At 36.6% G+C, this 13,243-nt stretch overlaps 1 protein-coding gene across 5 annotated transcripts in view; it reads left to right on the top strand.

Moving 5' to 3' along the window:
• The window catches only part of dock10 (dedicator of cytokinesis 10), a 107,603-nt gene that overhangs the window by 53,354 nt on the left and 41,006 nt on the right, over positions 1-13,243 (top strand). For all 5 annotated transcript variants that reach the window (XM_051128695.1, XM_051128697.1, XM_051128698.1 and 2 more), the window contains exons 3-9: positions 584-673; positions 3,853-3,935; positions 6,421-6,493; positions 6,621-6,761; positions 7,670-7,804; positions 7,907-8,093; positions 12,350-12,435. In XM_051128695.1, coding sequence (XP_050984652.1) covers positions 584-673; positions 3,853-3,935; positions 6,421-6,493; positions 6,621-6,761; positions 7,670-7,804; positions 7,907-8,093; positions 12,350-12,435 — 795 coding nt within the window. The remainder of the gene's footprint in view (positions 1-583; positions 674-3,852; positions 3,936-6,420; positions 6,494-6,620; positions 6,762-7,669; positions 7,805-7,906; positions 8,094-12,349; positions 12,436-13,243) is intronic.

Genomic DNA, 13,243 nt, shown 5'->3' with positions numbered 1-13,243 from the left:
AACTGCCTTTACAAGTCTTTGTTTTAAAAAATGTTTATTATTAATAATTACTGTATATGACTTTTTCTTAAAGGAAAAACATTATGATGGCAGAACAGTTTATTTCCCTTAATATGGTGCCATATTCTTATTATTACATTATATTGCTACCATATTCTTCTTTACCTGAGTTGTAATGTTAAATAAAGTACAGACTCATTCTCCTCTCATATTTGAAGTTTCTGTGCCTGTACCACTTCTTCTTTAGCCACACGAGATAGGAACATATTTTTTTATAAAAAATTCCTCCTTTGTAACCGCAAAACACTTTTGGCTGGATGCGCTTAAATCTGCTGTGTAAGGATGCTTTCCTGTTACATATCACACGTCTGCACATCTAGTAAAGCAACACAATGCAGTTTACATGTGAAATTGGGGTAATGGGAACTGATATAGCTGTGTTGACTAGTTTGTCTAAGCCGATTCCTAAACAGTATCATGACTCCCATCATCACATGTCTTGCATGCTGCATTTGATTCAAAAATCAAGTTCAAAATCAGTTTTTCAGTTCAAAACGCTCTCTGTGTGTTTGTGTTATTCTAGGTGTCCACTCTTCCTGTGGAGAGGAGGACGGTGAAGTCCACTGTGCCAGAGGGAGCCGACACACACGCTGAATGTCTGCTGGTCAGACAGGTGAGTGCTGTTGTGTGTGGCTTTGGTTCGGATCCCATATAAAAGAATGGAACAGAAGAAGATGCTGGTGGAGGAAACATTTCCTGACTTACTCCTCTAAAACACCCCACAGTGGCTCAATAATATTCGGATCTGGAGACTGGGCGGGCCATGCGAGATGTTCAGTTTCACTTTCATGTTCATCAAACAACTCTGTCACCAGAGCGCTAATTCAACCTTCACATTCTCTTAATAATGCAATGTGAAATTAGTGCAGTTTGGCCATGCATTTATATAGACTTGTGAACAAAAAAAACAGAAGAAAAAAAAAAAAGAACAGGATGTTTGGAGGGCAGCTGTGGCTTACATGTGCAGGGGTTGGACAATAAAACTGCATTGTAGTTTCCTTCCAGAACAAAAATGTACAGTTAATGTACCCCCCCTTGTCATCCAAGATGTTCATGTCTTTCGTTCTTCAGTCGTAAAGAGATTATGGTTTTTGAAGACAATATTTCAGGATTTCTTTCCATAAAGTGGATTTCTATGGTGCTCGTGAGTTTGAACTTCCAAAATGCAGTTTAAATGCAGCTTCAAATGGCTCTAAATGATCGAGGAAGAAGGGTCTTATCTAGTGAAATAGCTGGATAATTTTCTAAAAAAATTTACATTTTACATACTTTTTAACCTCAAACGCTCATCCCGTCTAGGTCTGCATGAACTCTGTTTTTGTTCCGGTTCATGACAGTTAGGGTATGTCGAAAAACTCTCATCTCATTTTCTCCTCCAACTTCAAAATCATCCTACATCGCTGTTTTACCCTTTTTTTGTAAAGGGCATTTGACCTTCTTTGCATGTTCACTTTGTAAACACTGGGTCGGTGCTTCTGCAGCAATTCAGGACGATTTTGAAGTTGGAGGAGAAAATGAGATGGGAGTTTTTCGACATACCCTAACTGTCTTGAACTGGAAGAACAAGACTTTGAGGTTAAAAAATTTTTTAGAAAATAACCAATCGTTTCGCTACATTTTGGAAGTTCAAACTCACAGGCACCACAGAAGTCCACTATATGGAAAAATATTTTCCTCAAAAAAACATAATTTCTTTACGACTGAGGAAAGACATGAACATCTTGGATGACAAGGGGGTGAGTACATTATCTGTAAATTTTCGTTCTGGAAATGGACTTCCCCTTTAATATGCTGTAGGGCCTCTTTTGGCATCAGTTTGTTTTGGGAATGACAGATACAGTACAAGTCCTGTACAGTGGCTGAATAATATTCAGATCTGGAGACTGTGCAGGCCATGGGAAATGTTCATCTTCACTTTTATGTTCATCAAACCGGTCTGTCACCAGAGCACTCTTACTCATGCAATGTGAAATTAGTGAAGTTTGGTCACCAGGCCATATGTATAGACATGAAACCTCCAGCACTATATTGGCACAATAAACTCATTGCACAATTCCTTTTTTTATGACTTTTAGAGGCCTTGAAATCTTTTTTTTTCTTTCTGCACACTTAGTTTACATCCCAAACATAGATATTTCTAGGTTGTCCAAGCCATAAACTAATCCAAATATTACCACATTAAAATGACACCTTATTCCGTTTCCTCTGACCATGTTTTTTTAGTGCTGACCTGAATAAGGTATTTTATGTTGTTTACAGATGTTTACATGTAGTCCACAGGACTAAATAATAGCTGAACTTACAAAAAGTGACAGAGTTAAACGAATAGTTCACCCCAAAATAAAAATTCTGTTATCATTTACTCTCACTCATGTCGTTCCAAAGCTGTATGAGTTTCTTTCTTATGTTGAACACAAAAGAAGATATTTTGAATAATGCTGGTAATCAAATACTTGATGGTTCCATATTATTTATTTCCCTACTGTGGAAGTCAGTGTAAAACAACAACTGTTTGGTTCTTCAAAATTCTTCAAAATATCTTCTTTTGTGTTCCACATAAGAAGAAAACGTATATGGGTTTGGAACGACAAGGTTGAACTACATCTTTAACACTATGTGTCATTACCAGCATGAGCTGTTTTTATATGTTTTACTCACATCGTTCTACACCTCATACCATGTAATGACAAAGCAAAAACCATATTTATAACTTTGGAAAAGTATTAAGAATGAAAGTATCACACTGAATAAATATTCACACCCTTAACACAGTACTTACTTTTGTTTTGACAAACTTGAAGGGAAATGAAGTCATCATTTATGACTTCATTTATCCATCATCATGTCATTCAGTACCCTTACTAATACTTCAGCTCATGTACAGAAAAACACCAGTGTAGATATTTTTAATATTCTCTCATCATAGAGTGTTTCCAGTGTTTCTGTCATAGTCCAGCAGTGGTTCTGAACCTGACGGGACGTTATGTGGAGACCTGATACAGTACTAAAATAGTGTATTGTAGAAAATTAGTCTAGTCTGAGATGCATTTTTGTGATGTGCTTTTGTTCATGGTTTGCAAAAGCTTTTATTAAAGACCATGTTTAAGTCCACAACCAAACTGCTTAGAATTATATTAAATATTAAAATGCTGGCAGTAATAGACACTTGTTCATTTTTCAGATGGGAGAATTGTAAAACTGTTTTACTTTAGTTGATTTGTTTGTTGTTCAGAAAATGTTTAGCCTAAAGCTTTGAAATTTACCTCAAACATACTTAAAGGGATAGTTCACCCAAAAATGAAAATTCTGTCAGTAATCACCCTCATGTCGTTCCAAACCCGTAAGACCTTCATTCATCTTTGGAACACAAATTAAGATACTTTTGATGAAATCTGAGAGCTTTATGACCCTCCATAGACAGCAACGCAACTGACACGTTTAAGGGCGTGTTCAAAAAAGGACATCAATAAATTAGTCCATGTGGCATCAGTGGTTCAACCGTAATGTTATGAAGCTATGAGAATACTCTTTGTACACAAAGAAAACAAAAACAGCAACTTTATTCAACAATTTATTCTTTTCCGTGTCAGTTGACACACTTTCACAAGAGTACCACGATTTCATTTTTGGGTGAACTATCCCTTTATTATTTAATCAGCCATTAACTTAACGCATGAATTCCAGCTTAACATTCTGTAGGGTTTTATGAATTGTAGTGAATGTTTTTTATGTTTTTTTGTCATGTACATTTTATTGTAGGATAAACCTCTGCCTGTTTTTTTCTTCCTGTAGGCCTGTCAATATTACAACTCCCATCTGCATGTGATCCAGTATAAATATGAAGAGTATGCAGGAGACTACCGCACACTGCCCAGGTACTCCGCTCATTTTTTTACAGATGAGGATTTTAATGGGAAAACAAATCTAATTTAATAATTCAAAAATAAGTGCCTTGCTTGACAAAGACGAACAGACCGATCAGCCTAGAGAATTCACCTCTTAGTAGTTTTATTAGCTTGAGCAAGACTGGATGAGACACTGCCCATTGGTGATTTTTGGATGGGCTGTTTCTTTTTTCTCATTTTCTTTGTGATGTTCTTCAGAAGCCTGTTTTCCAACATTTATAGCATCGTTCACACTGTCATTGAAACAGAGACAAAATAACATGATCTTCTTCACTTTCACAAGCATGTAGGTGTGCATGTAGCAAAGCTGAGAAATGTTTAACTTTGATGAGCAAATGATGAGTGTTAACCTGTAGGAGAATGTCAGTGGATCTCATATGTCTCAAGCGCTGTCAAAAAAGGAGAGAGTTTGTGGAGTGAGTTCATCATTCAGTAAACGCATGCATGGATATAATGATTGATGCATGGAAAAGAAACTGTCAGCAGTCTTAGTGAGTTTGATTATACATTGATAGTTATTGATTATTATATGACGTCATGATCAGTTTAGTAGCAGTTTATATTAAAACAGTTTTGCCAGTGCAAGTTTGTTTCAGTTAATACAGCTTAGGCAGCCTAGTCTGTGAAACCGGGGATAAATCATGTATTACATTATTCTACACAGTTAAGAATTGCTTAATCCACACATTTATTCCACATCTATTTAAAGAATCAAATAACTTTGTCCAGTTTAAATGACATTTCGGATTAAATTGTGTTGTTTACATTTAAACAACACTTTCCAACAGCAGAAAGTTACTTTGTTAGTCACAAGAAAATCAATTTCTTAGTTTTACCTGAAGTATATTACCTGTGATCGCACTTGGATATGTCCAGATGTGCACTCTACCAATAACATTAAAGCAACAGCACTGATTTCACTGTACAGAGACTAGTGACATACAGCGACAAAGTCTCTGGAGCGCTGAACTGGCCTTATAGTAGTTCAGGCACAATGTTAAAGAGCAGAGAGTGATGTAAGTCGACAGAAACTGCGTGTGGTGAGTATTTGTGCTGGATAGAGTGCCACATTGTCTCTAGCACCCAGAACTGACACAAAGAGCTCTGCTTTACAAGAGCGCTCAGGCAGGCAGCAGAAAGGACACCTGTGTGTGGGGTCCTGTCAGAATAAAGCTCACTGAAAGGCGTGAAAAACATCACATGATGTGGAAAATACGACCTCATTGAATAGGGCAGGAGGAATTATTGGCACACTAATGCTTGAGGGGTTTTTTGTCTTTCTTTCTTTCTTTTTTAAAGTGTTTTTAGTGGCTTGTGTGTGTATAAAATGGCCTTGTGACTGACTCTTTTGTTTTTGTGGCTTAATGGAGGTAGAGATTCATGAAACATCCCTTTTGAGATATATATTTATACAGTGTTGGGGGTAACGCGTTACGAGTAACGCAAGTTACGTAATCAGATTACTTTTTTCAAGTAACTAGTAAAGTAACGCATTACTTTTTAATTTACAATAAAATATCTGAGTTACTTTTTCAAAAAAGTAATGCCAGTTACTTGTTTTCCCATTTATTGACTGACACGTCTCCTTTCCCCATGTTGAGAGTGTGCGTTGTGTGAACATGATGTTACTGTAGTTCTAGACTAAATGTGAACATGCATTAATTAATCTCAGAAAAAAACCCAAAACATATTCAGTACTCATCAAGATGAATTAAAGCAGTGAAATGCAAGCCTGCAACAATATGCTAACACAAATTTCCTTTATGTATTAAATGACATTTTATTAACCCATGTCTTTGCTACTGACCTTTGATGATCCAGTTCAACCATGCTAATAAGCAAAAAATAACTTTAAATAAACGTTTATGCCTTGTTTTTTTATTGCTGAAGAATGTCAAACCTTCTTCTGCGTTCTACTGTACAAATATTAATTTATTTTTCCTTCATCCTGAGGCTTAGTTATTTTTGGTGTGAAAGCCAGGGCTTTTACATTTGCTAAAAATAGAACTTTTATATTAAAAACAAACAAGCAAGCCCTGCCCAGATATAAAAAAGTAACGCAAATGTAACTCAAAAGTAACATAACACATTACTTTCCATATAAAGTAACTAAGTAATGTATTAGTTACTTTTTTAAAGAAAGCAACGCAATATTATAATCCATTACTTTTAAAAGTAACTTTTCCCAACACTGTATTCATATATATTTATTACACATTTATAATAAAAATGCTTGTGACAGTATTATCACAAACTGTAGTACAAGTAATTTTCTTTACTGTTAATAATATATACAAATTAATACTATTTATTAAACAACACTACATGAGCAGCACCACATATCCAAAACCACACTGCTGTTGGACGTGAAGATGTTTTTTCTTTCCTGCTCTTCTCCTAATTATAGTGGATGACAGTGATTCTTATCTGTCTCCATAATTGTTTTCCTCCACAGGAAGCTGTACAAATCAGAGAAGTTGCCCTCGCACTCCTTTGAGATCGACCATGAAGATGTGGACAAAGATGAGGTCAGTACAGTGCATCAAGCTGAATTTACACAAAGGTTCATTTGGCCTTCTGTCCATTGAAATGTTGGAAATTATGTGAATGTGAAAATACAGTGAACCTGGAGAGTGTTTTCCTTTTCTTTTATAGGACACAACTTCTCTGTCATCATCTAAAGGAGGAGGAGGTGGAGCAGGAAGTGGAGGCACAGGGGGAATCGGTGTTTTTAAGTCCGGTTGGCTCTATAAAGGGAACTTTAACAGCACTGTCAACAACAGCATCACTGTCCGGGTAAGAGCGCATGTCAGCAGCTGTATTTCCCACACCATCTCACATGTCTGCATTTAAAAAATGCCATTATGGTCATTAAACATCTCATCAAATTTTACATACAGTGTGCTAACAAACTGACTAGTCATTTGTGAATACTAGATTGGGAGTTCACTTAATAGACTAGTTCACCTAAAAATAAAATTTGCTCAAAATGTGCTCACCCTCAGGTCATCCAAGATGCGGTTGAGTTTGTTTCTTCATCAGATTTGGAGAAATGTGTCATTCCATCACTGTCTCACCAATGGATCCTCTGCAGTGAATGGGTGCCGTCAGAATGAGAGTCCAAACAGCTGATAAAAACATCACAATAATCCACAAATAATCCACACCACTCCAGTCCATCAGTTAACATCTTGAGAAGACAAAAGCTGCAAGTTTCCACACGTCTTTGAGTCCATAATCCATAATAACACTTCCTCCAGTGAAAAGGTGGTCTGGACTGAATCAGGAGAGAAATCTGCATAGATAAAGCACTGTTTACAAGCCATATTTTGTCCAGAAGCAACAGTTTCTTACAAATATGCAGCTTTTGTCTTCTCAAGATGTTAACTGATGGACTGGAGTGGTGTTTTTATTTGTGTTTATCAGCTGTTTGGACTCTCTTTCTGATGGCACCCATTCACTGCAGAGGATCCATTGGAGAGACAGTGATGTAATGCTACATTTCTCCAAATCTGATGAAGAAACAAACTCATTTACATCTTGGATGGCCCGAGCGCTTACATAGTTGCACTGATGCTTTCATTCAGTCCAAATGTGTTTTCTAGAATTGTAAACTTTTCGATAAATTCACTTCAGTTTTTCAGCTACAAATTCTGATTGCCTGTTGCTTGTTATTAATGTTCTTATTGCTTGTGTTTTTCCAGTCTTTCAAGCGAAGATATTTTCAGTTGACTCAGCTGACTGACAACTCTTATATCATGAACTTCTATAAAGATGAGAAAATATCAAAGGAACCTAAAGGCTGTATTTTTCTGGACTCGTGCACCGGGGTGGTTCAGGTTGGTAAACATGTTTTTTAAGCAGTTCATCAAACATTAACAATGAGATCACAAGTGACTGATATTTCTAATGGTTTCTGTCTACATTTGGGGTTCATACAGAATAGCCGCCTGAGGAAACACGCCTTTGAGTTGAAAATGAACGAAGTGACGTATTTTGTCCTGGCTGCTGAGAACGAGCAAGACATGGACGATTGGATCAACACTCTCACACGCATCCTGCAGATCAGTCCTCCGGACGGCCCAGTTCTGGATCGCAAGAGCGCGGACCTGAGCGACAGCAAACAAGGTGAATGTTGTACATTATTTTCTGTGTGTCAATGTTGCATTTGTGAGAAAAATTAGTGATGATTAAAAGTCATCTGACACCTGTTTCACACATGATCTGTTTGCAGTATGTATACATTATGGATTTTTCCCGTGCCCATGTTAATAGGTTGGAGCTTTCACACTGCACACAGATGCGGCACAGAAAATGCACTGCAGGATCAGTGCAATGATCCTTTTTGCACAGAGTCTGTTTTTGCTGTGCTACACACACTGAATTAAAGTGATAGCGCTTTGTTGATGTGAAAAATGAATATTGATTGACTTAATAATGTAGCAATTTTACCATAAATGCATATAGTTTTTCACAGTCAACGTATTACTTTAAAGGTGAACCTATTATGTCCCTTTTACAAGATGTAAAATAAGTCTCTGACTCCTCCGGAGTGCATATGTGAAGTTTTAGCTCAAAATGCCCAATAGATAATTTTTAGAGCTTGTTAAAATTGCCACTTTTAGGGTATGAACCTAGACATGCCGTTTTTGTGTTTGTCCCTTTAAATGCAAATGAACTGGTGCTCACCCCCCTCCCTCTCTTTTTTTTTTTTCAAAAGATGGTGGAGCTTTATTTAAAACTATTCCAGTAAAGTACAGATACTTGGAAAACATACTTAAGTACAGCAACGAAGTAAAACTACTTCTTTACTGTCCACCACTGGTGTATTTATAACACCGTTATTCCCATCACTGCTCATAATCACAAGTGACTTATAAAGTCTGTGAAAGCATGCGATGGCACCATGAGATCAGCTATGTCATTTTTTTTAATCGTGTCGTGCTCCACGTCTATGTAATTCATAAACGTGCATTTATTATGCATAGTACAAACAGATGACTGACTTTCAAACGATTCCTGTTCAAACGTGTGAGGCTGAACACAGTTACTGAGATTTTTCTGACATTTTCAGTGCGTGAAATTGTCTTGTTTAGATTTTGCCGCACTGTAAGCTTCACAGCGCACATTACTACATCACTCTCGTCAGCGTAGTCCATATCAAGAACAAAAATATATCTTAGCTCCATATAGTGGTTATTTTGAGAAAATCCCAGGTAAAAATCCCAGTACTTTTTTGCTTAAGTACATAAAAGTCGAGTACTTTTGTACTTTCACTGGAGTAAAATTGAAAAAGGATTACTTTTATTTTTACTGGAGTAATATTTTATTATACGTATCTTTACTTTTACTCGAGTACTTGATTATTGTACTTCGTCCACCACTGATAAACGCCGTTACTAACGACATTACTTTTTTCAGTAACAAGTAATCAAACAAATTTCTGTTCCTCCCATTACAATGGCGTTACCGGTACTGGCAGTAAAATGCTGCATTACTATAATTTTTGCGTTGGTTTCTTCTGAGGTAAATTCTGGCTTATTCCTCTCAACGCGTCTTCTTCCAGAAAGGAAAAGTAGCTGAGATGAACTTGATGAATGTTCACGTTTGTTTACGGAGGCGATGTGGGTGTTTACCTACATGTCTGCTCATCTCACATGGATGTTTAAAATTTGAAAAGCGGAGCCGCTCGTGGGCGTGATTACATTAGATGAGATTGGTATCATACTTAATCAGAGAGTATTTGTTTTCTACGTGACTTACTTCATTTAAAAGTAGACATTTCAAGCTTTCGCGGCGATTAAGGTTGTTTTATTTACATGTCTGTGAAGAGAAGTGATGGAGACGGAGACAGCAAGAGTGCACCCTGTTTATTTTATTTATTTTACAAAAGCACATTGTTTTCTTGTTATTGTGATGTTTTCCATGCCCATGGTTTGAAGCAATCCCAATAACATGATATTTAGCCCCTAGACGGTGTCTCTCACATTGTCTCACAGCAACATTAAAATAGTGTAGATTAGTGTACAATGTTTTATTCATTTACAATGTTGGGGGCATCCAAGTTATTTGACACATTTGAACATTTTTTAAAAAGTAACACAATAGTCCCTGCCTGGTAATTAGTTACTTTTATAATAATGTAACTCAGTTAATAACTCAGTTACTATTTGTGAGAAGTAACTGGTAACTATGACTAATTACTTTTTTAAAGTAATGGGCCCAACACTGATTATTAGATTGAAAAATTCCAGGAGTCGACTTTGCGTTTCGTTCACATGCAATTTTTAACTACCGCATTCCTATTTCCGATCATTCTGGCAGCACGTGAAGGCAGCATCTGTGAAAACAGGCAGAGACAAGTGTAGCTTTAGCAACATTAGCCTTACAGAGTGCCAAGAAGCTCTTTCAGAAAGGCAGTTTGCAAAACAAACGCATGATACTTACTTTATCTGGAGCTGACGTCCGCGCACTGGTATTGATCCCTAAACATATAGGAGACTTTACTGATTTTTCCAGGAATTTCCAAAAATGAAATTTAACCACTGTCCTCAGTGACTCAGATGGAGGGAGTCTATGGAGACTCCTTTGTTCGTTGGTGCATTCCAAAAAACAACACTTGTAATGCCTCGTTGGCACTGACATATATATATGTATATTTCCAGTGATGGCGGACTGCTGCTTCTCACTCAGGGCTGTGCCAGTGCTAATAGAGCAGAGATCGTCACAAGCGGGTGGGGCTTTTTCCCTGCGATGATGTGTATGGGAATCGCATATTCAGAGAGACTGTTATGATTAAAAAGAGGCTGGATTCAGAGGCGGGATTTTTGCCATTATAGGCTGGTTGTTTTCACACACTGCAGCCACACAGCTCAGGAATTGCAAAAATAACTAATGTGGTCAAAATTATCTGATATTGTGTGAGGGAGAGGCTGACACCTGCATCTGAAAAAAAAAGTGACAATTGTTTTACATGCTGGTGGTTGGTAAACAACATCTTTTCTCACACTTGGCTGAAGACAACAAGGCTTAAGCTCCCGGATTAGAGGTGCAGTGTAAATATATCTTATGTGAAAGCACAATGAGTGCATGCTGCTTCACTACCTTATATGTACTGCAAAACATACTACATATGACAAAACATGCTGCAAATGAATCATGTGTGAATCAGGCGTAATATTGTGACTAGAACTTCTATTCTTGATGAATGTTTGGCCACTATTAATGATAGAAGGAAGTATTTTCAAAGTCCTTTAAGGCAAGTCATTTGACTCAGCGGCCATCTTTGAAACGCCTCTCGGGCAGCTATTTCAGTCATCCGAGTGCAACTCCTGTCTCTCTGAATTGTAAAACATCAAATGTTGTTTCTAATGCTCAAGTAGCATTAAAATAGCTTATTTCCCTGGTGAAAAAACAGCATATGCTGGTAGGTATGTTTTGATGCTGGTTTATGCTGGTCCTTGACCAGCAACATGACCAGCAAAAACCAGCAAAGGACCAGCTTAAACCAGCTAAGGACCAGCATAAACCAGCAAAGGACCAGCTTAAACCAGCATCAAAACCTACCTAACCAGCATATGCTGGTTTTTTCACCAGGGTTTTCAGGCCATATGCTGCTGAAAAAAAGCAATAGAAACCATCACAGAAATTCTAATTGTTTCCACTACAAATACCATTACCAACATTACAAACCATCAAATTTTAACCATTGAAATCTATTAAAAATGGTTTCCTGTAGTGTGTTTTGGGACATATTCTATTAGGATTTAGTGGTTTTAACAAGCCACCAGTAGAAAGCAGTTACAGTTTCCATTATAACCAGTAAAATCATTACAAATTCTGTGATGTTTTCTGTTGTTTTTATCAGCAAGGATATTGTGCATTGCACTTTGTCCCATTCATAAGTCACAGGAGTGCACCGTCTTGGGATATCTGAAGTCACTGGTATATATTAGTGCAAACATGTTGGAAAGCAACATTAGATCTACATTTAACAAGGAAAATGGCCTCTGAGATCCACAGTTCTCTTGGTCTTTTGCCCTTTAAAAAAAGCAACACAAAGACACTAAGGTAACATTTAAAATATGTTACCTTGGATTCAATCAATGATAATTCATTTTTAAAATTCATATGAAAATGCTAAACAAAAAAAATAAATAAACAAATAATTTAGGCAAAGCTGTCTCATGAGACCTTCATTCATTTAGTCATTTATTGAAAAGCTTTTAATAGGCTCACACTGACACAAACACACCTGAAGTGTAACCAAAATTTATTTACGATTAGTCATGTGTGAAGATCACTACAAGTTTGGGTTGTGCATTTGCTTATTGTATTTTCAGCTAAAGTGTCTGTTGTTTGTTTGTTTGTTGTTGTTGTTTTAGAGATCATTGATGCGTCATTGAATCATGTCCCTGTTCAAAAAAATGAGGAAACAACTGAAAACGGAATCCACCCTGAACTGGCCAAGGTAATTAATGCTTGTTACGTCCCAGATACACAACCATTACATCCTCTTTCTGAAAAAGGAATTGGGCCTTGATTCATGTAACATGCACAAAGCAAATTTCTGTGTAAATCAGTCATTCGGGCTGTAGGCGTTTACATTAAAGTCTAAAATTAGACACTTGCCTTCAAACTGAGGGTTCAAATCAGGGGACTAAAGAACATGAACTTCTATTCAAGTTTTGGGTGTAAAAATGCTGTTGTCATTATAAGTGCAACTCATAAAAAATTCACTTTTAATGAGTGCACTGCAAAACCAAAAATAAAATTATCATTTGTATCTTTGTCTCGTTTTCTAGTATAAATATCTAAACATTCCTGATTAAGGTGTATTTACTTGAGAAGCAAAATGACTATTAAGTGTTGTTTTCCGAAATGTGACCCTGGACCACAAAACCATTCATAAGTGATTTTTAAAATCTGAAAGTTGAAAATTGCCTTTAAAGTTGTCCAAATGAAGTTCTTAGCAATGCATATTACTAAGCAAAGATTAAGTTTTGATATATCTATGGTAGGAAATTTACCAAATATCTTCATGGAACATGACCTTTACCTAATATCCTAATGATTTTTGGCATAAAAGAAAAATTGATCATTTTGACCCATGCAGTGTGTTTTTGGCTGTTGCTATCTCAAGTAAATCAATCTAAGAAAATCATTTCATGTCTCTCGTTTCCTATTTAGAGTCTTGAAAACACCTCAAGCTAAATATTTAAAGACATAAACATGTAATTACTGAAATGTCATAAGAGCATTGCAGATAATTAACGCTG

The sequence above is a fragment of the Labeo rohita genome, chromosome 15 (genome assembly GCF_022985175.1).
Source record: "Labeo rohita strain BAU-BD-2019 chromosome 15, IGBB_LRoh.1.0, whole genome shotgun sequence".
Classification (NCBI taxonomy): domain Eukaryota; kingdom Metazoa; phylum Chordata; class Actinopteri; order Cypriniformes; family Cyprinidae; genus Labeo; species Labeo rohita.
Note: the sequence above shows the minus strand (reverse complement) of the source record. Positions and strands in the feature narration are given on the sequence as shown.